The 25,329-nt window shown below is 48.0% G+C and overlaps 1 protein-coding gene across 1 annotated transcript; it reads left to right on the top strand.

Moving 5' to 3' along the window:
- Mcm3 (minichromosome maintenance complex component 3) lies at nucleotides 1-24,745 on the top strand. The gene is made up of 17 exons (XM_004649436.2): nucleotides 1-132; nucleotides 2,701-2,813; nucleotides 3,748-3,956; nucleotides 4,756-4,886; nucleotides 6,768-7,006; nucleotides 7,455-7,563; nucleotides 8,203-8,356; nucleotides 8,703-8,834; nucleotides 10,170-10,378; nucleotides 13,331-13,505; nucleotides 14,094-14,220; nucleotides 15,422-15,572; nucleotides 18,353-18,493; nucleotides 19,917-20,020; nucleotides 21,400-21,485; nucleotides 21,883-21,970; nucleotides 24,119-24,745. The coding sequence occupies exons 1-17, from the start codon at nucleotides 55-57 to the stop codon at nucleotides 24,315-24,317; spliced, it is 2,445 nt and encodes an 814-aa protein (XP_004649493.2). The 5' UTR covers nucleotides 1-54; the 3' UTR covers nucleotides 24,318-24,745.
- Nucleotides 24,746-25,329: the final 584 nt, after the last annotated feature.

The following is a 25,329-nucleotide window of genomic DNA, read 5'->3' as shown; positions in this document are numbered from 1 at the left end:
GTCACCCGGGGCCCTGCGCGCGGTGTTGCAGCGGGTGCTTTGGAGGCCGCGGGCATGGCGGGGACCGTGGTGCTGGACGACGTGGAGCTGCGGGAGGCGCAGAGAGACTACCTGGACTTCTTGGACGACGAGGTGAGGGGCTCGGCGGCAGACTTGAACCCATGACGCTGTGCGTGCTAGGCGGGCGCACTGCCTCCCATCTGCACCCCTGCCTGTCCTGATGAGCCACCGGCGAGTGTTCTAGAGACCCTGCACCTTGCTCCTAAATGCATGTGACGGGCCAAAGGCGACAGGCTTCCCAAACGTGAACACAATGACCAAGCTAGAGGGTTCAGTGGGAAGGGGCTGGGGGAGGGGGACAAAAGAAGGTAATACGAGGGGATTATGATCACAGTATTTATTGTTTTTCATTATCACCCATATGTCAATAAGTTAAACCACGACAACAAAGTTGTGTGGTTCGAGGAGGACCCTTCAGCCTCACACCTGGTTGCTCTTAATTCAGGGGGAAGGGACGGGTGACCCACTTCCTGCCGGGGTGGGGGAGAGACTTCCCAATTTAGTGCCTACTTTATACCAGAGAAAATGGAGATTAAAAAAAAAAAAAAGTTTGTTGTATGTATGCAAAGAAGGTTTTGTGCGCAACCATAAATTTAAAGCCCTGGAATGCTGGTAAACATTTGGAAAGCTTGGTGATAAGTGAAAATCAGTTTTAATGGGAATTTTAAAGACACATTTAATTTACGTTTTGTCCGTATTTAAGATATACAAGCATGATTTTGAAATGAGCGCTATAGTGGAACAAATTCATATCTGTTTCTCTTTTTTAATTTAGTTAAAGGTTAGTGAGGATTTTGCTTATGGCCCTTTAAGATTTAAGAGCTCATTTTTATTCCCCATTAAAATGTCAGCTTATGGAAGGGCTGTTGACAATACTGGGAATAATAGCATGTGGTACGGGATGCTAAGCAGAACAGGTCTTTGTGCAACCACCTGCTTCCTGGGCACATTTGAGGCATATGAATATCTGTATGTTGACATCTTCCTGCACAGATGATATGATTGGTGGTCAGTAATGTCCTTTCTGAAATAGACAGAAGTTGGCTCCCAGTTTGTGGACATCTGTGCCATCACTGATTGTCAATACCCCTCTTTACAAATGAGATGGTCAGTGGCCACTGATAGCTTTTGATGTAGGCGGTGGGTATTTCCCTTGTGCAAAAAGGCCTGGATCTTTTTTAGAAAATGTTTTTATTTATTCATTTGAGAGAGAGAGAGAATGGGCGTGCCAGGACCTCTAGCCACTTGAAAGGAACTTTAGATGTGTGTGTCACCTTGTGCATCAGGCTTTACATGGGTACTGGAGAATTGAACTTGGGTTTGCTGACAAGAGACTTAACTGCTAAGCCATTGCTCTAGCTCTGGATCTTTTACCATAAGGAGGAAATTCTGTTTTACGACCTGAGGAAGACCACCCTAACACTAAAAAGTGAAAAGGATTATGTCTCATCCAAGGGCAAGGACAAGCTGGAAGAAAAGGGGGTAACTGTTATTAAGATATGTGTCTCTAGCCAGGTGTGGTGGCGCATGCCTTTAGTCCCAGCACTCAGGAGGCAGAGGTAGGAGGGTTGCTGTGAGTTCAAGGCCACCCTGAGACTACATAGTGAATTCCAGGTCAACCTGGGCTAGAGTGAGACCCTATCTCGGAAAAAAAAAAAGAAGAAGAAAAAAGAAGATAATGTGTTCCTAAAGCCCTTCATGAACTGCATCTCTTTCCAGATCCTCTGATACCTGCTGAAATCTTAGCCTGCTTGCCCTGAGGTTCCGGGCGCTGTCAGGCTCTCTGAAGACATCCCCTCCTCCAGTAGTTTCAGATTCTCACTGCTGAATCTGCCTGCTTGCTTTTTTACTTCTTTCTTGTTGTTATTTTGCTTCTTTTCTTTTAACTTTCTGTATGTATGTGGGAGGAAAGGAGGGAGGGAGGGAGAAAGGAAGGAAGAGAAGGAATGGGCATGCCAAGACCTCCTGTGCCACTTTGTGCATCTGGCTTTGTGTGGGTACTGGGGGATTGAACCTGGGCCAACAGGCTTGGCAAGCAGGTGTCTTTAACCAGCCTTGTTGCTTTTTTTTTTTTGAGTCGGACTGGCCTTGAACTTACTGTGTATCCCTGGCTGGTCTTGAACTCATGATCTTCCTGTTTCAAATTCTTGAGTGTTGGTATAACAGGTGTGTACTACCATGCCCTGCCTGTGTTCTCTCTCTCCCTTTCTTTTCTTTTCCTTTTTTTTTTTTTTTTTTTTTTTGAGATAGGGTCTTGCTCTGGCCCAGGCTGACCCGGAATTCACTATGTAGTCTCAGGGTAGCCTCGAACTCATGGTGATCCTCCTACCTCTGCCTCCTGAGTGCTGGGATTAAAGGCGTGCGCCCCCACGCCTGGATTTTTTTTTTTAATTCTTTTATCTGAGACCAAGAACCTTCCAGAAGGGACCCTGTCCCCTATGGTGATATATTGATCTCATAATTCGTATAGTCTTCTGGTAAGGCATACTTGGAACCTGAGGCTGGTGAAAGAAAGGGGGAGGTGGGTGAATGCGTCCTTGGGCTTGGGCTCCGGCGCAGACGTTCAGTCAGTGACCTCGCTGAGAGTTCCTGCTGAGTTGAAACCTTCTTGAGTTTTGCTACATGGTGGCTGTTTCACAGGAGGACCAGGGAATTTACCAGAGCAAAGTTCGGGAGCTGATCAGTGACAACCAATATCGGCTGATCGTCAACGTGAACGATCTGCGTAGGAAAAATGAAAAGAGGGCCAACCGGTGAGTGGCAGGGCTTTGTGCAGGTGGGAGGTCTCCTGGTTCTGAGCGAGAGCTGCCTCTTTGCAGATTTGAACTGGAAAGGACGTGGATGGCAGGGGGTGTGGCCTAGAGGTCTGCATTGCCTCACTTAAAAAGAGCAGGTGCTGGGTGTTCTCCTCTCACACCCCCTCCTTCTGATGTTTTGCTCAGTTTCATGTTTACCCTTTTTTTTTCCCCCAAGGTAGTGTCTCTCTCAAGTCCAGGCTGACCTGGAATTCACTATGTAGTCTCAGGGTGGCCTCGAACTCACAGTGATCCTCCTACCTCTGTCTCCCGAGTGTCCTTTATTTTTTAAATATATTTATTCATTTGGAAGAGAGAGGGAGATTGGGAGAGAGAACGGGTGCACCAGGGCCTCCTGCCACTGCAAATGAACACCTGACACATGCACTACTTTGTGCATCTGGCCTTACGTGTGTACTAGGAAGCTGAACCTGGAACATAACACATTACAAGCAAGCACCTTTAGCTGCTCAGCTCTCTCCCCAGCCCCTCATTTTTACATTTTTAAATATTTTATTTGAGAGAGAGGAAGAGACAGAGAGAATGGGCGTGCCAGGGTCTCTAGCAGCTGCAAACAAACTCCAGACACGTGCACTACCTTGTGCATCTGGCTTTACATGGCTCCTAGGGAATTGAACCTGGCTCCTTAGCTTCACAGGCAAGTGCCTTAACTGCTAAACCATCTTTCCAGCCCTCTTTTTTACGTTTTTTTGATGAGGTGAAGTCAACAAATCCTTATGTATTTCCGAAGTCTTGTAAGGTGGCAAGGCAAGGAAGACCTGGGCTTTCTCTCTTTGACCACGGTGACCCAAGACGGCTTCCTTCTGCTTGCGGGTCGCTTGTCCAGAGCTCTTCTGCCCAAGGTGATGGTTCTTCTCTGGCCCCTCTACAGCCTCCTGAACAATGCCTTTGAGGAGCTGGTTGCCTTTCAGCGGGCCTTAAAAGACTTTGTGGCCTCCATTGATGCTACCTATGCCAAGCAGTACGAGGAGTTCTACATAGGACTGGAAGGCAGCTTCGGCTCTAAACATGTCTCTCCCCGGACTCTTACTTCCTGCTTCCTCAGCTGCGTGGTCTGTGTGGAGGGCATTGTCACCAAGTGTGAGTGCGCTGAAGGGGGAAGCAATGGAAGTGACGTGGGGTGGAGTCAGAAGGCTTGCGTGGTCTGGGTGGCTTGTGGCTGCAGAGGTGCAGCGCTGAAATTACATGGTGGAGCTTGGAGAAGTTCAGGGTCTACAATTCCAGGCTGGGGGATGGTTCAGTGGATAAAGCACTCGTTGCTCTAGCCCAAGGGCTCAGGTTCGATCCCCAGACTCCTGATAAAAAGCCAGAAGCCGTGGTGGTCTGCTGTAATCCCAGTAGGATGAGGCAGAGGCACATTTCCCAGAAGCTTCTGGCAAGGAAGAACAGTGCCTGAAGGAGCTCTGCCTCAAGTAACGAGGAAAGGCAGAGGACTGACCCAAAGGTCGGCCTCCAACCTGTGTGTGTGCACCACCACACACAGTCCCCACGCTCAGAAACACACACACACACACACACACTAATTAAACAGAATACGAAACAACTGGGGAGACCATCTGTGTTTTTTCAATGATGAGTTCTGTGGAGAGCTGGAGCAGTACTGACTGACTGACTCGTGGCATCCTCATTGCAACCCTGAACTACTGCTGTCCCCTAGCTGGGGTCAGTGCTCCGTAGAATTTTATGTGGATGTGGTAATATTCTGTGTGTAAATATAAAGATGAAACCATGCATAACTTACGGCACTAATTTAGCCTACTTGGAGAGGTGCAGTGTTTGAAGTCATCTACTAGACATGCATGAGTTTCCATCTGCTGCTGTCCCCTGTCCCCCTCAGGGTCTGGTTGAGTGACCTGATACACACGTTTTCCGTCCGCAGGTTCTCTAGTGCATCCCAAAGTTGTCCGCAGCGTCCACTACTGCCCTGCAACCAAGAAGACCATAGAGCGACGTTACTCTGACCTCACCACCCTGGTGGCTTTTCCATCCAGTTCAGTTTATCCCACTAAGGTGAGGAATGAATCAGTTGGGCCTCCTCGGGGAGGTAGAGTCAGAGATGTCTGTTTTCATTTAAGTAATTAGATAATACTGAAATCTTCATGCTAGAAAAAGGGGAAATGAGAAGTAAGGATTAGCCGGGCATGGTGGTGCATGCCTTTAATCCCAGGGAGGCAGAGGTAGGATTTTGAGTTCATGGTCAACCTGGGACTGCAGAGTGAATTCTAGATCAGCCTGGGCTAGAGTGAGACCCTACCTCGAAAACAAAAAGAAAAGTAAGGATTGAGCCAAAGGGAAGATTGGCTACAAGCTAAAATGTAGTGTAGAAATTTTAGTTTTCTTAAAAAAAAAAAATACTTAGCTTAGAAAAATGTGACATATTTGGAATGACTGAGAGAAGGAAAAAAGTCATCTACATATATTTTAGCAAAGTATTCATCAAGTTTTATAATGTACCTTTTAAAAGTAAAATGGAAAATACTGCTATTTGCAAATCATGAACATCGATCACTTGGTGTCCAAGGTCAGTTTGTCAAAGAATATTTCCCACTCACTAAATTTTAAAATAAAAGCTGCTGTAGGCCCCACTAGAGGGCACAGATGTAGATAGCAGCCAGTCCTTGTTGCCAGTCTTATCAGCTGGCAAGAAACCAAACATGTAATCAACAAGAGCAAGATTTAGGAGGGGGGAGGGTCACGTGACTTACTTCAGGTCCCTCTGAGAGTTGATGGAGGGCTAAGGCCCATGTTTTTCTAGTTAAAGCCAGTTGCTTTTTTTTTTTTTTTTTTTTTTTTTTTTTTTTTTTTTTTTTTTTTTTTTTTTTTTTTTTTTGCTTTATTTTAGAGTTAAGGTCTTGCTGTAGCCCAGGCTGACCTTGAATTCACTATGTAGTCTCAGGCTGGCCTTGAACTCCTGCCTCTGCCTCCCGAGTACTGGGATTTAAGGCGTGCGCCACCATGCCCGGCTCCGGTTGTTTCCGATAAGGTCTTTACTTCGTAGCATTTCTTCCTGCGGAGGTGCTCAGGGAATCTCGTCTGCTGGCTATGGCAGACAAGTTTCTTTCCTTGGAGACTGAAGGGCACTGGGCCAGGTGTCCTTGAGGCCATCAGGGTCGAGCTGCTTTTGGGCAGCACGGTGTTGCGTGAGTCACCTGTGTCGTACGTAGAGCTGTGTCGTGCGTTTTTATTGTGTGGTCCTAAATTTGTGTGACTGCCCCGCATTTATTGAACCATTCTGTTCATACTTTCTACATTCTGCCAAATAGGAGTAGTGCTAAAGTGGCTTTAGGTAGGCATTTCTGGTGGGTATTTCTTGGGTGTGGGAACTCCTTTCAGACTGGCAGCACAGGATGAGCGGTAGGAGACCCAAGGTTCCCAACAGGGATGCTTTGCCTCCATCACAGTGAACTGCCCTTTTTTAACAAAATTTTTTTTTGTTTGCTTATTCTTATTTATTTGAGAGCAACAGACAGAGAGAAAGAGGCAGAGAGAGAGAGAGAGAGAGAGAAAATGGGTGCACCAGGGACTCCAGCCACTGCAAACGAACTCCAGATGCATGCGCTACCTTGTGCATTTGGCTTATGTGGGTCCTGGGGAATCGAGCCTCGAACTGGGGTCCTTAAGCTTCACAGGCAAGCGCTTAACCACTAAGCCATTTCTCCAGCCTGAATAGCCCTTTTGAACTAGACCAGGCATAGGGATGGAAAGGTTGGAGGAAAAACCTGCCTTTTGTTTAATGTCTGGATACTAACATTTTATGAAGTCTGCTGCTCCTTCTAGGTGACTGTGTTTTCCTGTCTTTCTCTCTCTCTTCTTCTTCTTCTTTTTTTTTTTGAGGTAGGGTTTCACTGTAGCTCAGGCTGACCTGGAATTTTCCTGTGTGTCTCTTGCTAGGATGAGGAGAACAACCCCCTTGAGACAGAGTACGGCCTGTCTGTGTACAAGGACCACCAGACCATCACCATCCAGGAGATGCCAGAGAAGGCCCCTGCCGGCCAGCTTCCCCGCTCCGTGGACGTCATCTTGGACGATGATTTGGTGGATAAAGTGAAGCCTGGTGACCGAATCCAGGTGGTGGGGACCTACCGCTGCCTTCCTGGGAAGAAGGGAGGCTACACCTCAGGAACCTTCAGGTAACATCCACTGGGAAGTTTCTGGAGTGCTGGCTGGCTGCTCTCAGCTCTGTCCCTGACAGCACTCCAGTTTACAGTATTGCAGAGGGCACGAAGTGACAGGAGTTATCTCCCATACCTTTGCTCTGTCAGGTAGTGCTGGTGAAACTTGCCACCTTTATGCTAAAAGTAGGAGTGACTGGTGACAGGAATGTAGCCTCGTGACCTGCCTGGGAGCCTGTCACTTGTTCCCATCGTTTTCTTCACTCACAACTTTAAGCTGAGTTGGCAGGGGAGAAGATAGACGAGTGGGCATTATCCATTCTCACTGTGGGGCATGGACAGAGACTTGCTTCTCCGATTTGCTAGTCTGTGTTCGTAGCATAGGAACGCTTACTGCTGCCGTCGGAACTGGCTGCTGATACTGGGACGTAGCAGAAGGACTCCTCCTCTTTCCCTCCTGCCGCAGGACTGTCCTCATTGCCTGTAACGTGAAGCAGATGAGCAAGGATGTTCAGCCTTCATTCTCTGCCGAGGACATAGCCAAGATCAAGAAGTTCAGTAAAACCCGTTCCAAGGTCTGCATCTCCCTTAGAGATTTGAGGCGGAGGGTGGGGGATGGTTTTGAACTGGATCCAGAGGGATGGGTCAAGGTGTTTTTTGGTTTTTATTTTTAGTTTTTGACAGTGCCTAGCCATGTAGGCCACAGTGGTATGTATACTGATCCTTTTTTTTTTTTTTTTTTTTTTTTAGTGCTTTGGTTTTTCAAGATAGGGTCTTATTCTAGTCGAGGCTGACCTGGAAGTCACTGTGTAGTCTCAGGCTGGCCTTGAACTCACGCGATCCTCCTATCTGTGCCTCCCAAGTGCTGGGATTGAAGGCGTGTGTCACCACGCCCGGTGGTACGCTGATCTTGAACACTGTATAGGTAGCCCAAGCTGGCTCGACTCCAGGTCCCCCTACCTCAGCCTCCCAAGCGGTAGACTTATGGGTGGGTTTCTTTTTTTTTTTTTTTTTCTTGAAGATTAAACCTGTAAGCAAATTTTGGAATAATCTAGAGCACGTCTCTAGCCACACTGATAATTGTCTGATAGGTGATTGATCTTAGAGCGGAAGCCTCTGCGTTTAGGAGTGGCGTACTTGTATGATTCTTCGAGTCTTTTCTGTCGGCTCCAAAACCCCACTGGGTCTCACTCCATTGGTTCTTCCTCCTCTAGGATATCTTTGACCAGCTGGCCAGGTCGTTGGCCCCTAGCATCCATGGGCATGACTATGTCAAGAAAGCAATCCTCTGCTTGCTCTTAGGAGGGGTGGAACGAGACCTTGAAAACGGCAGCCACATCCGTGGGGATATCAACATCCTCCTGATAGGTACGGTGCTGGCATTGGTTTGGATTCTTCTCCTGCCTTGCGAAGTGGGGTTGTGAGGACCCAGTTTGTACGACTGTGCGTCCCGTGGCCATGCGCTCATGCGTCAGCCCCTTTGGAGGTCAGAGGCTGAGGGAGATCTTTCTGAAAATCATCCCTCGACCGTGTTCTTGATTTATAATATTGAAAATGCATCCGGTGTGTGAAGGGTGGAGGGAAAGGTGAAGGGAGAGATACTGAGCCACACATTCCCACATGTCTGTACAAAACTCGGGGCTAGCAAAGCAGAGTTTGCTGGGGAGGAGGCAAGTCTGCCAGACGTCGTCACCAGCGTTGTCCTGTCCCACAGGAGACCCGTCGGTTGCCAAGTCCCAGCTGCTGAGGTATGTACTTTGCACCGCACCCCGGGCCATCCCCACCACCGGCCGAGGCTCTTCTGGAGTGGGTCTGACAGCCGCTGTCACTACAGACCAGGAAACAGGTAAGGGGGTAAGGCTCCTTGGCAGAAGCTCAGCATGAAATCGAGTAGATTCTTTTTAAATGGTTTATTTTTAAAATTATTTATTTGAGACAGAGAAGGAAGCAGATAGAGAGAATGAGCGCAGCAGGGCCTCCAGCCACTGCAAACCAACTCCAGATGCACACGCCACCTTGTGCATCTGGCTTATGTGGGTCCTGGGGAAATTGAACCTGGATCCTTTGGCTTTGTAGGCAAACACCTTAATCACTAAGCCATCTTCTCCAGCTCTTTTATTTATTTATTTATTTATTTATTTATTTGAGAGACACAGAGAGACAGACAGACAGACAGATAGGGACGAATAGCAGGGGGAGAGAATGGGTGGACCACAACCTCTGGCTGCTGCAAATGAACTCCAGACACACGTGCCACCTTGTGCATGTAGCTTCTGTGTGTCCTGGGGGATCGAACCTGGGTCCTTTGGCTTTACAGGCAAACGCCTTAACTGCTAAGCCATCTCTCTACTCTAGCCTGTTGAGTAGGTTTTTTAAAGCTTGCTCGAGGCTCTGGCTTGTTTTTGGAAGATGCTGTTGTAATGTTAGCTGAGGTCATATGGTGAAAAACTTGGAAGATTCTGCGGTAATGAGTGAATTATCTACGTCTTTGGATGATCCCTATTGCTGAGAATGGTCTTTGAAAAATATTTTTGTTGATTTGCAAGGAGATATACGTATGTGTGTGTGTGTGTGTGTGTGTGTGTATGAATGAGAGAAAGAGGGAGGGAGGGAGGGAGGGAGGGAGGGAGGGAGGGAGAGAAGGAAGGGACATGCCAGGGCCTCCTGACACTGCAGACCAGCCGCAGATGCATGTACTACTTGTCACTGGGGAATCAAACCTGGACCATCAGTCTTTGCCAGCAAGGGTCTTTAGCCACTGAGCATCTTCCCAGCCCATAAGACTGTTTTTGAAGAGATGATCTGATGGGATTGTATAAGGAAAAGTCAGCAAGTTAGGAGGGAAATTAACATGGAAATTGGACTGTCTTATGATCTAGAGTAAAAATTTGATGACCAGTGAAAAGAGGCCTAGTTTGGTGTCACTTACAGATGGTAACAAAGGTGACTCTGCCAAGGGTGCTTAGGAGAGGCCATTGGGTAAGGGTCAGACTGAGACTGTTCAGGTTGGAGCTGAAAAGGTGACCCAGCAGGGTTTTCTGTGAAACCTCACCGCCAAAGCCACTTTGCTGGGTTCACACGGCCCCGCACTGAAAAGTGCCTAGACGGGAGACTGGACTCTCTGCATCCGTCTCCGTAACCTCTAGACCGTGCTGTATGTTTTTCCTTCCTCTCTTCCCAGGGGAGCGCCGCCTGGAAGCAGGGGCCATGGTCCTGGCTGACCGGGGGGTGGTTTGTATCGATGAGTTTGACAAGATGTCTGACATGGACCGCACAGCCATCCACGAGGTGATGGAGCAGGGCCGCGTGACCATCGCGAAGGCTGGCATCCACGCCCGGCTGAACGCCCGCTGCAGTGTGCTGGCTGCTGCCAATCCCGTCTATGGCAGGGTAGGTGCAGTCAGTCCTGTAGCCACTATCCTTGCATTCATTCGGTTCTGAAGAGCAGCTCGGCTGAGCAGTTTTCTCTAAGGGAATAACAACAGGCCAGGAACCAAAGTAAGTCTTGTAGCCCTCTTGTGTTACAGCTCTGATGCCTGTTCCTACTAGCAGAACCCTCTGGAAAGTTCCTTATTTAAATCTCACGCTTTTTTAGCTGACAACTTCCGTAATTATAAACAATATCCCATGGTAATTCCCTTCCTCCCCCCATTTGCCTCTTTGAAACTCCACTCTCCATCATATCCCCTCCCCCTCTCAATCAGTCTCTCTTTCATCTTGATGTCATGATCTTTCTCTCCTATTATGATGGTCTTACGTAGGTAGTGTCAGGCACTGTGAGGTCATAGATATCCAGGCCATTTTGTGTCTGGAGGAGCACATTGTAAGGAGTCCTACCTACCCTTCCTTTGGCTCTTACATTCTTTCTGCCACCTCTTCTGCAATGGACCCTGAGCCTTGGAAGGTGTGATAGAGGTATTTCAGTGCTGAGCACTCCTCTGTCACTTCTTCCCAGCAACATGGTGCCTTCTGAGTCATCCCAAGGTCACTGCCATCTGAAAAGAGAAGTTTCTGTAACCAAAAGTGAGAATAGCATTAATATATGGGTATGAACATTAAGAGAAGTGCTTACTGGGGCTGGAGAGATGGCTGAGTGGTTCAGCGCTTGCCTGTGAAGCCTAAGGACCCCGGTTCGAGGCTCGATGCCCCAAGACTCACGTTAGCCAGATGCACAAGGAGGGTACATGTGTCTGGAGTTCACTTGCAGTGGCTGGAGGCCCTGGTGCACCCATTCTCTCTCTCTGCCTTTCTCGCTCTCTGTCACTCTCAAATAAATAAATAAATAATGAACAAAAAAATTTAAAATTTATTAGCATTTTCCATGATTATAAAAAAATATGCCATGTTAATTCCGTCCTCCCCCTCCACACTTTCTCCTTTGAAATTCCATTTAGAACTAACTTTTAATGTATTTTTTTATTTGTGGGGTGGGAGGCAGAGAAAGAGAAAAATGAGTGTACCAGGGCCTCTTGCCACTGCAAACTAATTACAGATGCACGTACCACTTCGCGCATCTGGCTTTGCGTAGGCGCTGGGGAACTGAACCCAGTTGTTGGGCTTTTCAGGCAAGCACCTGTAACTCGCTGTCACACCGAAAGGGTTGGGTGCACCTGGTAGGAGGCTCCTAAACATTACAGGTCTAACATAATCTTTCTGTTTCTCTATCCTCTCCCTTCCCCAAGAGATACGTGCTAACAGCTTTGGAGTATTCCAGGAAACAAAAATTTACTGTTATTATTATTTTATTTATTTGTTTATAGTTGTTTTAATTTTGCTTTTGTTGTTTATAGTTTTTTTGAGGTAGGTTTTTTAAAAAACAATTTAATACTTTATTTTTATTTATTTATTTATTTGACAGATAAAGAGGTAGAGAGAGAGAGAGCATGGGCACACCAGGGCCTCCAGCCATTACAATTGAACTCTAGACCCGTGTGCCCCCTTGTGCATCTGGCTGATGTGGGTCCTGGGGGAATCGAGCCTGGATCCTTCGGCTTTCTTTGCAGGCTGACTCCTTAACCGCTAAGCCATCCCTCCAGCCCCCTGTTTTTTTTTTATTTTAATGAGAGGGAAAATTGATGCCTCTAGCCACTGCAGTCGCAGTCTAGAGGCGGGCGCCAACCTAGTGGGCATGTGCGACCTTGCGCTTGGGTCACCTTTGTGCAGCTGGTTTACGTGGGACCTGGAGAGTCGAACACTGTTCCTTAGGCTTCATAGGGAAGCGCCTTAACTGCGAAGCCGTCTCTCCAGCCTAGCCATTGGTCGTTTAAATTGAGAGTTTACTCACTACTTTTCAGTGCCAGACTCCTGGGTTCTTAGTTCGTTAGGCTGTTGACGGGCTGACCCTGTGCTTTTGACAAGCAGTGGGTGGGTGTGGTGGGGCCTCGTCTCTCAGAGGTGGTCCTGTTTGGGGAATGAGAAGAGCCGACGCTTGCATGGGAAGTTGAGGGCTGGGGGTGTTGCCATGCTCTGACGGCTGGAAGTTCTGCGTGAGGGGTATGCTTCTGTTTTCGCTCGGGCCACCTCAGCTTCAGCTAGGGAATGCTGCAAGTGAAAGATAATTTGCATCTGTGTATTTTTATTTATTTATTTTTGAGATAGGGTCTCACTCTAGCTCAGGCTGACCTGGAATTTACTATGGAATCTCAGGGTAGTCTTGAACTCGTGGCGATCCTCCTCCCTCTGCCTCCTGAGTGCTGGGATTAAAGATGTGCGCCAACACATCAGGCTTACGTTTGTGTGGTTTTTGTTTTATTTTCCCAGGTAGGGTCTTGTTCTAGCTGAGGCTGACCTGAAATTTACTATGTAATCTCAGGGTGGCTTGAACTCAGAGTGATCCTCATACCTCTGCCTCCCGAGTGCTGGGATTAAAGACGTGTGCCACTACGCCTGACCCACGCTTGTGTATTTTAATAGCTTATTTTAAAGCTATTTCAGTTTATTTTTCGCCATCATTCTCCCCCTCCCCACACCTTTTTTTGTTTGTTTTTTTGTTTTGTTTTTCGAAGTAGGGTCTCACTCTAGCTCAGGTTGACCTGGAATTCACTGTGTAGTCTCAGGGTGGCCTGGAACTCATGGCGATCCTCCTACCTCTGCTTCCCGAGTGCAGGGATTAAGGGTGTGTGCCACCACGCCTGGTAACCTTTTTTTTTTGTGATACTGGGGGTTGAATCCTGGGCCTCACACATGCATGGCAAGCACTGTGCCACTGTGTCCCCAGCCTGTCCGTTTCTTCTTCTCTGGTTTGTTTTGTACGAGCCAGCCTCGCACTGCCTGTCACGGAAGTGACCCGCCCTTGTCCTTTCGTGTGTTGACGCTTCCTCCCCTGTCTCTCGTGCTCTCCAGTATGATCAGTACAAGACCCCCATGGAGAACATCGGGCTCCAGGACTCGCTGCTGTCCCGCTTTGACCTGCTCTTCATCATGTTGGACCAGATGGATCCTGAGCAGGATCGGGAGATCTCGGACCACGTCCTGAGGATGCACCGTTACCGAGCCCCGGGCGAGCAGGATGGCGATGGTGAGGCTGTGCAAGCAAGGAGTGACTCGTGGGCTGGAGGGATGGCTTAGCGGTTAAGTCATTTGTCTGCAAAGCCAAAGGACCCAGGTTCCATTCCCCAGGACCCACGTTAGCCAGATGCACCCAGGGGCGCACTGGAGTTCGTTTGCAGTGGCTAGAGGCCCTGTCCCACCCGTTTTCTTTCTGTGTCTCTCTCTCCCTCTTTCTCTGTGAAATAAATAAAATATTTAAAAAAGAAAAAAGAAAAGAGTGAGTCATGAAAAGGATCCCAACAGATGCTGTTCCCTTGGGCCCCCCCAAGGGGTATGCTGTTCTGTGGAGGGGGGGGGCAGATGGGGGGGACCAGTGTTGCAGGTGCCCTTTCCTGCCTGGTCACATCCCTTGCTGCTCGCTAGAAGTTAAGGAGCGTCTCCTCTGTTTTGGGTTCTACAGTATCTTGGAGCACCTTCTGTGGGCTCAGCAGTTCAGTTCCACATGTCTTATTTCCTTTTGGGTCCTTAGTGAGTGTTGGTGTCTTGGCTGCCTGGGCTTTTTATGGCAGCAGCGCTCTTTGTCTTAATCGCTGTTCTTTCATGTCGCGTTTCCCAGCTATGCCACTGGGTAGTGCTGTTGAGATCCTGGCCACAGATGATCCCGACTTCAGCCAAGATGACACGCAGGACACCCAGATTTACGAGAAGCACGACAACCTTCTGCATGGGACCAAGAAGAAAAAGTGAGCATCTGTCAGTCCCCTCTGTTGAGGGCCCCTGAGCTTAGGGCATTACTGCTCAGCAGGCCGGGGAGTTATGGGGAGCCCCGTGGGCCTTTTCCTTCTTCTCAGCATCCACACAGATAGACCATTTATCCTAGACAGCTGACCTGCATATATATGTGGTTGATTCAGCTCAGGGGCAGGTCTTTTTTTTTTTTTTTAGTATTTATTTATTTGAGAGAGAATATGGGTATGCCAGGGCCTCTCATCACTAAACAAACTCCAGATACAGCTGCCTTATGTGCCTGCTGGGGAATTGAACCTGGCTCCTTAGGCTTCACAGGCAAACACCTTAACCACTAAGCCATCTCTCCAGCCCCAGATCTTTTCTTCAGCTAGAAAATTTTGACACAGCCAGTTAGGTAGCATACCAGCTCTCAGAAGGCCGAGTCAGGAGGATTGCAGTGAGTTCCAGGCCAGCTTGGGCTGCAGAGAGAGCTCTTGGTTTTTTTTTTTTTAAAGTAAAAAGATACAGGTGTGGTGACACACACCCTTAGTCCCAGCACTCAGGAGGCAGAGGTACGAGGATCACAGAGAGTGCGAGGCAACCCTGAGACTACATAGTGAATTCCAGGTCAGCCTGGGCTAGAGTGAGACCCTACCTCCAAAAATCAAACAAAAAAAGAGAGAGAGAGAGGGAGAGAGAGAGACACACAGACAGAGAAAAAAGGGAAAAAGCTTTTTACAGTGCACTCAGCCACTGTTGGGTATATGATAGGTTCCTCATCCAGGATCTATAGTTTTTCTTGTGGTAGTCTAAGGTGTTGGTCAGTGGGTGGCAACAGTGAAGGCTTTGCAAGTGAATTTGAGTAGAGGAGACTTGATCAGGTATGCTTGATTTAATTGCACAGATTTTAGTCAGAAAATTGACTTTGAGTCCACTTTCGCTTCTCCGATCCACAGTTTTCCCATCTATGAAGTGGAGCAGCTAATCCTTAAACTTCTCTCCTCAGCTGCCTAATTTCCAGATCACATCTCTAGTTAAATAACACTACGTCGGGGGGTTGTGTGCTTCTTGTAAGTGGGGGTTGTTGGGGGGGTGGGTTCTAGGCCTCATCTCTTCTCTGCTGTTGACTTTGTCTTGCCCGTGGAGAGGCAAAGTCCCCGTCCCAGGGAGGTGGTAAGGGACCGCAGCAGAGTAGAGGTCACTGTGTGGCTCCAGGGAGAAGGTGGTGAGCGCGGCATTCATGAAGAAGTACATCCACGTGGCCAAGATCATCAAGCCCGTGCTGACACAGGAGTCAGCTGCCTACATTGCAGAAGAGTACTCGCGCCTGCGCAGCCAGGACAGCATGAGCTCGGACACCGCCCGGGTGAGTGCTGGCGGAGAGGGCACGTCGGGGGTCCCTTAGTTGCAAGGCTGGGGCAGGAGTCCCTGTGTTCTGGGAGCTTCAGAAGCATTTTTTAAAAATATATTTAATTTAATTTATATTTTTGGTTTTATTTTTTTAAACATCATTTATTTATTTATTTGTGAGAGAGAGAGAGAGGCGGATAGAGAGAAAGAGAATGGGCATACCAGGGCCTCCAGCCACTGCAAGTGAACTCCAGACGCATGTGCCACCTTGTGCATCTGGATTACATGGGTCCTGGGGAATCGAACCAGGGTCCTTTGGCCTTGTATCTCTCCAGCCCTATTTTTGTTTTTTTGAGGTAGGGTCTCACTCTGGCTCAGGCTGACCTGAATTTCACTATGTAGTCTCAGGGTGTCCTTGAACTCATGGTGATCCTTCTACCTCTGCCTCCCGAGTGCTGGGATTAAAGGCATGCGCCATCACGCCCGTCTTTATTTTATGTATTTTATTTATTTATTTGAGAGCGAGAAGGAGGGAGAAGGGGCACACCAGGGCCTCCAGCCACTGCAAACAAAATCCAGATGCATGTACCCCTTTGTGTGTCTGGCTAATGTGGGTCCTGGAGAGTTGAACCAGGATCCCCTGGCTGTGCAGGCAAACACCTTAACCGGTAAGCCAACTCTCCAGCCCTTCAGAAGCATTTTTAACTAGTGAGCTTTCCTAGGGCTGAAGGACTTCCTGTTAGCACAAATTTAAATACTTCATTTTTCAAGGGGAAATAAAATAAGGACCCCAGAGATATAGCAAGTGTCTCATTTGATGAAATGCAAAGGAGCCGACTTTGCCTCTCTTCCTAAACAAAGGATGGAAATAAACAGGAGCTGGTGTGCCCCAGTGTACTCTACGCCCCCCCCCCCCCTCGTGAACAGTAGTCCTTGTCAGCGTGTCGCGCACAGTGGCCCCTCTGGACTTCAGAGGGCTTACACGGCGTGCAAGCAGCGCCTCTCAGCGTGACGTTGGACAAATTACTTGAAACTCTGCCTCCTATTTTCCTCACCTGTAAAACCTTTTAATTTTTAAAAAAATCGTTTATTTATTTGAGAGAGTAAGAATATTGACAAGCCTCTTGCCACTGCAAATGAACTTCGGAAGCGTGCGTCGCTTTGTGCTTCTGTCTTTACATGGGTACTGGGGAATTGAACCCGTGTCATCAGACGTTATAAGTCAGTGCTTTTAACCGTCTCTTCAGCTGTTTTAAGTTTATATATAACTTATTTGCAAGCAGAGAGACAGAAACAGGCATGCCCGGGCCTCCTGCCATTGCAAACAAAGTCCAGACGAATGTACCACTCTGCATCTGCCGTTAATGTGTGTAGTCGGTATCAAACCCTGTCTATCATGCCTTGCCTGTTGTAGTTAACTTTCTCATTGCTGGGATAAAGTAGCTGGCGGGAGGAAGGGATTTATGTTGGCTGACAGTCTCAAGAGGAAGTGTCATGATGGCAGGGGAAAGCATGGTGTAAGCAGAGGCTGGATGTCACCTCTGCCACAACAGGCGGAAACAGCAGCAGGAGAGTGAGCCCGGCTCTGGTGAGGGGCACTGGCTCTTACCACTCGTTAGCCGGCTCCCGACAATACGCCTCTCCCAGCAAGGTCCCACGTACTAAGTTGGCACCAGCTGGGGGGCAGACATTCAAAACACGTGGTTTGGGTTAGAGAGACAGCTCAGTTAAGGCGCTTGCCTGTGAAGCCTAAAGACTCACGGTCAAATCTCCAGCTTGCATGTAAACTCGACGCACAGTGACGGAAGCGTGCAGTGTGCACGGGAGCGCACAAATCTGGGGTTCATTTATAGCAGCTGACCGTCCTGGCATGCCCATCCTCCCACCCTCTCTCTCTCTCTCTCAAGTAAATTAAAAACACATGATTTTAATGGGGGCATCTGACTCAAACCACTATACACTTAACCATCTCTCTAACCCCCTTTGAGTTATTAAGAGGGGTAAATTTATTTATTTATTTAAATTTTTTTTTTTTTTTTTTTTTTTGGAGGTAGGGTCTCTAGCTCAGGCTGACCTGGAATTCACTGTGAAGTCTCAGGGCGGCTTTGAACTCATGGCGAGTCTCCTACCTCTGCCTCCGCCTCCTGAGTGCTGGGATTAAAGGCATGTGCCATCACGCCCGGCCCAAGAGGGTAAATTTTATCAAATGAATATGAAATACTCCAATGCATTGTAGGCCTGCAGTAAATGATTATTTTTCTCCCTTCACTATTGTACTTAGTAACTTTTTTTATCTTTTTTCTGTTTTGAGGTAAGCCCAACAGACTGGCTTTTTTTTTTTTTTTTTTTTTTTTGTGAGAGAGACTGAGTTGGAACCAGGGCCTCCAACTACTGTAATTGAACTTTAGATGCATTTTCCACCTCGTGTGCACCTTGTGAGACCTTGTGCACATGTATCACCTTGGCATCTGGCTTATGTGGGACCTGGAGGGTCAAATGGGTCCATAGGCTTCACAGGCAAGTGCCTTAACTGCTAAGCCATCTCGCCAGAGAAAAGGGGCTTTTCTCTTTATAGCTGTGACTAATTTTCTTTTCATCCCTTTCCTCTCTCCCTGAACACCACATACATTTCATCTTTCTGAATTTTAGTCACACCCCTCTAGAAAAACAGCTCTGAATGATTGTTGGGCACCTCGAGCATTTTTGGTAGTGTAAGTTTCCCTTTCTGTGCGGTGGGAATCGTGTCCATGTCTAAGGATGTCGAGGTACGTCATAACCTCATGTTTTCTTCTACAGACATCTCCAGTTACAGCGCGGACACTGGAAACTCTGATTCGGTTGTCCACGGCCCATGCGAAGGTCCGCATGAGCAAGACTGTGGATCTGCAGGATGCCCAGGACGCTGTGGAGCTGGTACAGTACGCTTACTTCAAGAAGGTGAGGTTGGACTCCCCCTCCCTCCAGCTGGGGAGTTGTAGCCCTTGGGGATCTAGCTGTGGGTCTGCCACACTCTGTGTTTTGTTCGCCTTGCTAGGTGGGGAGTTGTGTTCCAGTTAATTAAACACCTGGTTTATAAAGAAATGAATTGCCGGCTGGAGAGATGGCTTAGTGGTTAAAGGTGCCTGTTTGCAAAGGCTCAGGTTTGATTCCTTAGTACCCATGTAAAAGACAGATGCACAAAGTGGTACATGGGTCTAGAGTTTGTTTGCATCAGCAAGTGGCTGTGTTGCAACCATACACACTCTCTCTCTCAAATAAATACATAGAAAATATTTTTTTTTAACCTTTAAAAAAATCTTACTTATTTGAGAAAGAGAGAGAGAGAGAGAGAGAGAGAGAGAGAGGGAGAGGGAGAGGAAGAGAATGAATGGGCATGCCAGGGCCTCCAGCCACTGCAAATGAACTCCAGAGGCATGCGCCCCTTGTGCATCTGGCTTACGTGGCCACTGGGGAATCAAGCCTCAGATTGGGGTCCTTAGGAACTTCACAGGCAAGTGCTTAACCAGAAAGCCATCTCTCCAGCCCAATAAAAAAAATACATATTTTTTTCTTCTCTTTTTTTTTGGTTTATTGAGTGAGGTAGGGTCTTAACTCTGGCCCAGGCTGACCTGGAACTCATTATGTACTCTCAGGGTGGCCTCGAACTGATGGTGATCCTCCTACCTCTGCCTCCTGAGTACTGGGATTAAAGGTGTGCATCACCAAACACGGCAAAAAAGAAAAATAGCTGGGGTGGACGAGTGATGCATACTTTTAATCCCAGCACTCAGGAGGCAGTAGGAGGATTGCTGTGACTTTGAGACCAGCCTGAGACTTAAAGAATTCCAGGTCAGCCTGGGCTAGAGCAAGGCTCTGCCTTGAATCCTCCCCCACTCCTTCCCCCAAAAAAAGACAGAAAGAAAGAGAAATGAATTACCATTAGAGCATCTTCCAGCATTGTTAAGAGATGGTTTCCAGCTTCCCCCTACTCATGACCCTGAGACTTGGGGACCACAGAGGCTAGGTGAGCCCCTAGAAATATGGAAGCTGGGCTGGGGAGATGGCTTAGTGGTTAAGGCGCTTGCCTGCCAAGCCAAAGGATACTGGTTTGACTCCCCAGGACTCCACGTTAGCCAGATGCACAAGGCGGCGCACGCATCTGGAGTTCGTGTGCAGTGGCTGGAGGCCCTTGCATGCCCATTCTCTCTCTCTCTCTCTCTCTCTCTCCCTCTTTCTCTCTCAAATAAGCAGATAAAACATATTTAAAGAAAGAAATTTGGAAGCTGTGGCTGCTGATGCTGCAGAAAGGACTCTCGGGTTCATGCTTCATTTCCTGATGTGCGTGACCTCTGCAGGCTAATCGCACCTGCCTTGGTTCTAGGTTCTGGAGAAGGAGAAGAAGCGGAAGAAGCAAAGTGAGGATGAATCAGAGACAGAGGATGAAGAGGAGAAAAGCCAGGAGGACCAGGAGCAGAAGAGGAAGAGGTGAGGTGGGGCGGCATGAGCGGGATGGAAAGGCTGCGGCCGGGGCCGGGGGAGCCCTGCTTGTTGGCATCAGGCTCTTCCGGCTTCACGGCCTGCAGAAGAGGTAGCGAGAGCACCAGGGAGGGAAAGAAACCTCTCGTGTTCAGGTTGATGCCGTGGGCCAAACCTGCTCTTGAAGCCTTTGAATATGTTGTTGCAAAACTCTTGAGGCTGATGAGTATATGGTTTGGGGTTTTTTATTATCATTATTGTTGTTATTCATTTTTGTTTTTTAAGATTTTATTTTTTTGGTTTTTCGAGGTAGGGTCTCACTCTAGCCCAGGCAGACCTGGAATTCACTATGTAGTCTCAAGGTAGCCTTGAACTCATGGTGATCCTCCTACCTCTGCCTCCTGAGTGCTGGGATTAAAGGCCTACACTATCACACCCAGCAAGATTTTATATTTTATTTATTAGAGAGAGAGAGAGAGTGAGAATGGGTGTGCCAGGGCTTCTAGCCACTGCAGCCAAACTCCAGACTCAGGCGCCACCATGTGTATCTGGCTTACATGGGTCCTGGAGAATTGCACCTGGGTCCCCAGGCTTCACAGGCATGCGCCCTAACTGCCAAGCCATCTCTCCAGCCTTGGTTAGGTTTTTAATTTGAAAAAAAAAACAAAGGATGAGGTGGACACTTTGGAGAGCAGGGCCTGTTTGCGTTTGAGCCTGGAGAGTGGTCTGTAGTGTGAGCCAAGGCTGTTCACTTCGGTTATAGGTGGTTCTGTCTTCTTTTCTCTATGGCCAGCGGACCAAGATGGGATTCCCTAAAGCTGTTGTTTCTTTCTTTTTTTTTTTTTTTTTTTGGTTTTTTTCGAGGTCAGGTCTCACTCTAGCCCAGACTGACCTGGAATTCATTATGGAGTCTCAGGGTGGCCTCGAACTCACAGCGATCCTCCTACCTCTGCCTCCCAAGTGCTGGGATTAAAGGCGTGTGCCACCACGCCCGGCAACTGTACCTTTTTTAATGTGCACATACGAGAGAGCAAGACACCCTAGACGCATGTGCGTGCGCCACCTTGTGCACATGTGTGACCTTGCATGCTTGCACCACCTTGTGTGCCTGGCTTATGTGGGTCCTAGGGAGTTGAACATGGGTCCTTGGGCTTTGCAGGCAAGCACCTTAACCAATAAGCCATCTCTCCAGCTCATCTTTTTTTTTTTTTCTTTCTTTCTTTTGGTTTTTCAAGGTAGAGTCTCTCACTCTAGCTCAGGCTGACCTGGAATTCACTATGTAGTCTCAGGGTGGCCTCAAACTCATGGCGATCCCAAGTGCTGGGACTAAAGGCGTGCTCCACCACGCCCGGCACCTTTCAGTTTCTTAAGTGCTGTGGTTGTTTCAGGAGGAAGACTCATCAGTCAGGTACCCAGGACGGGGACTCATATGACCCCTATGACTTCAGCAATGCTGAGCAGGAGATGCCTCAAGGTGAGTGAGCCTTCCCCGGGGGGGTTGGGGAGGTGTTCCTTTGCCTCCTGGCCTTTTCAGTTGCTTTTGACACATCTTTCTCTCTGTTTGACTGCTTGCATCAGACCCTGTATCCAAGGCTGTGGCCCAACTTGGGGGAAAATAGGCCTCGCTTTGTGGTCTGCTTCCTGATGTAAACATCCCCAATAAGGAACTGAGGGTCTCTAGCCTGAGTCAGTCCCTCTGTTCCCCAGTAGGGATTTCTCTGACTTGTTGTTTGTACTGCCTGGCCTCTAAGGAACTGTAGGGGTGTTCCTAGACTCAGTGAGGGGAGGGGAACGCAAAGTCAACTTCTCCCCCGTTGGAAATGGCTTCACCTTGTTGTCTTCCCATCCCTGCACCCACCTCTGCTCTGAAGTGCACACTCCAAAGACAACAGACTCGCAAGAGACCCAGGAGACTCAGGAGACCCAGGAGTCCCAGAAGGTGGAGTTGAGCGAGGCCAGGTGGGTACAGTGGCCCTGTGCTTTGTGAAGTCATGCAGGTGCCAGGGCCAGGACCAGCTCCGAGGGGGAGGTGTGCAACTGGACACTGTGTAACAGAGGTCAGAGCTAGACCTCCATGGCCTTTGAAACATCTCTGATTATAAAGCCAAACAGGAAAAATGGAGGCTAGTGTAAGGAATTCCTTTGTACCTTTGCTCAAAACTTCCTATTTATTTTGTTTACTAATTCTTTTTTTTGGGGGGGGGGTGTATAGGATTTGAATTATGTCCTTTTGGGGTCAGGAGGAAGAGAGTTATCTTACCAAGGGCAAAACTTGATTGATTTGTGTCTTCTCTGTAGGGTACACCCACTTTGTTTTTTTATTCGTAAATAATGGCCATTGATTTTGAAATGAATTTAAACTAGAGCTTCAGATTTTTCTGAAAGTTGTATTTACTGGACACCAAAGAAACTGCATAGCTAAGGGTGATTAAGGGTGATTTTTTAAAAACTACGTTTAAAATTATTTATTTTAGGGAGAGTGAAAGAGAGGGGAGAGAGAATTGGTGCTGCGTCAGGGCCTTAGCCACTGCAATTGAACTCCAGATGCTTGCACCACCTAGTGGGCATGTGTGACCTTGCGCTTGCCTCACCTTTGTGTATCTGGTTAATGTGGCATCTGGAGAGAACATGGGTCTTTAGGCTTTGCAGGCAAGAGCCTTAACCACTAAGCTATCTCTGCAGTCCAAGGGTGACTTTTTAAAAAATTAATTTATTTCCAAGGAGAGAGAGGGAGAGAGAAAAGAAGGAGAGACACTGGGCATACTAGGGCTTCTAGCCACTGCAAACAAACTGCAGATGCATGCACCACTTTTTACATGGGTACTGGGGAATCGAACCCAGGTTGTTTGCAGGCAAGCGCCTTAACCTCTGAGCTATCTCTCCAGCCTTAAGAGTGACTTTCTGGCTGGGCGTGGTAGTGCACAACTTTAATCCCAGCACTTGGGAAGCAAAGGTAGGAGGATTGCCATGAGTTTGAGGCTACCCTGAAACTACATAGTGAATTCCAGGTTAACCTTGGCTAGAGCAAGATCCTACCTTGAAAAACCTATATACATACATATATATAGACACATATACATACACACACACACACACACACACGTATATATATCCCCCCTGGGGTTGGGGTGATGGCTCAGCAGTTTAAGGCACTTGCTTGCAAAGCCTAACAGCCTAGCTTTGATTCCCCAGTATCCGTGGAAAGCCAGATGCACAAAGTGGCGCATGCATGTGGAGTTTGCTTGCAGTGACAAGGGGAACTGGCATGCCCATACTTATTCTTGCTCTCTGTCTGTTTTTCTTTCAAATAAATAAATACTTTGTAATTTTTTTTTTCCCCCTGAAGCACACATGACAACATATGTATGGAAGCAAGTTTGTAAACCATGAAAAGCGCTTAGGGAAAACCATTCAAGTCAACAATTATGGCCCGCCAGAATAAGCCGTGTAAGTCAGCTCAGGTGGACGCCACCAGAGTAGGAGAGGTAGAGATTTGCTGAACACATTCTAGAAGGACTTTGAGGTGGCCCAGCGTAAACAGTATATGGTAAAATGTTCGTACTTACCACTGAACACCCATACAAGTATGGTAAGAACCAGGCTTCCTGGTCAGCGGATATGTATGTGCTTTTAAGACTTACAGGCGTTGGTAAATCGTCCCCCAGGATGCTGCGCTTGCGGTAGCATTGTCAGTTTCCAACAACCTCCAAGTTCCCTGAAGGGTCTCTGGTTTGACCACCGTTTCTCAGTGTCCACGAAGCTCTGTAGAACACACAGACCTAGTGTTACGGAGGGGATGTGCAGACATGTGGGAGACTTCAGAGCCGGTTTGGGTGGGGGTAGAGGATGAGAGAGTGAGCCTTGAAGGGGACACAGTACTGTATTTTGACACTTGGATTTAAACTGCGTGGCTCTTCCCTGAGATCGTGTAGGTGTTTGTTCCTGGGTGTGTCTGTCTTGAGGTGGTCTCACTATGATGATACAGGCTGGCCTTGAACTTGTGGCAGTCCTTTCCCTGGCTTCCCGACTGCTGGGAACATAATCCTGCTCCATTATGCCTGGCCTCTCCTCTCCTCCTCACTCTCTTCCTCTCGCTGTGTTGGGCAGATTGAAGGCGTTCAAGGCGGCCCTGTTGGACGTGTTCCGGGAGGCTCACGCGCAGTCTGTGGGCATGCAGCACCTCACCGAGTCCGTCAGTCGGGGTAGAGACGAGCCCTTCTCTGCCGAGGAGATCCGGGCTGCGCTGAGCAGGATGCAGGACGACAACCAGGTCATGGTGTCTGAGGGCATCATCTTCCTCATCTGAGGATTCCTCTCGGAACTGGATGTCGGGCCAAGAAGGCTCCTCCCGAGTGCCGCCCTCTCTCCAGCCTCTGCCTTCATATTCCGGGTAGCTTTCAATGGCTGAAGTCAAGGGACCTGGGTGAGGGAAGTCACTCAGGACTTGGCGAGAGCTCTGAGTGGGTAGCGAAAACTGTCATGGGGTAAGGAAAGAGGACTAAGCGGATGACAGGGACTCTTGGAAAACCGTTTCCCAACTTTCTTTTATAAATAACGTGACTTTTGTGTTACGTTTTGGGGCACCTCTGGTTTCTGTTTATCCTTGCTTCCTGTGTTTTTTTGACTTTTTTTTTTTTTTAATTCTCCAAAGCACTGGTCTAGAAAAGGCTTTGAGACGTTCTATACTGTTGGAAACAGGCTACAAGCAGATCATGAAGGTTCTTTGCAAAAAGATCTACCTTTTTTTTTTTTTTTTTTTGAGGTAGGGTCTCACGCTTGCTCAGGCTGACCTGGAATTCACTGTGTAGTCTCAGGGTGGCCTTGAACTCACGGTGATCCTCCTGCCTCTGCCTCCCAAGTTCAAGTTCTGGGATTAAAAGTGTGCACCACCACACACAGCTTAGAGAGCTTTTTCAAACGCAATTAGACTAACATGTTTTTGACCTAAATATCCACGACATTTAATAAACTATTTTGTACATGTGAGATTCATATTTGTGCTTTTATATACACGTTTCATTTTGTTTCTTTGAAATCTCTGCCTATAGGGTTTGTTTCTCTCATATTTGTGCCAAGTAACCACATGGTGGCAGCAGCCTGCTGTGGATTCTGGGGCTTATGTCGAAATGTGGTTTCCTTCCTCATTAACACTAGCATTTGTCAGTCAAAAGTCATTGATGCTGCAAACCAAGCCCTGCTGATTTGGGAAAGCTACCCTCAGGAGGCCAGTGAGTGAGAGTCTAGAAGATCCCACGTCCTTCCCAGCTTCTTTGAATCAGCTCTTCTGGAGAAACCACAGTCAGTGTATGTCAGAACTC

The sequence above is a fragment of the Jaculus jaculus genome, chromosome 8, assembly GCF_020740685.1.
Source record: "Jaculus jaculus isolate mJacJac1 chromosome 8, mJacJac1.mat.Y.cur, whole genome shotgun sequence".
NCBI lineage: Eukaryota > Metazoa > Chordata > Mammalia > Rodentia > Dipodidae > Jaculus > Jaculus jaculus.
The sequence above is the reverse complement of the archived record's forward strand: the minus strand, read 5'-3'. Positions and strand labels throughout refer to the sequence as shown.

What these genes read in the sequence shown, in the direction of transcription:
- Mcm3 (XM_004649436.2), top strand. Translation starts at nt 55, where the DNA reads ATGGCGGGGACCGTGGTGCTGGACGACGTGGAGCTGCGGGAGGCGCAG. An exon ending in GGGCGAGCAGGATGGCGATG is followed by an intron (nt 13,506 to 14,093) that starts GTGAGGCTGTGC and finishes CGCGTTTCCCAG; the next exon opens with CTATGCCACTGGGTAGTGCT. An exon ending in TGAGCAGGAGATGCCTCAAG is followed by an intron (nt 21,486 to 21,882) that starts GTGAGTGAGCCT and finishes TCTGCTCTGAAG; the next exon opens with TGCACACTCCAAAGACAACA.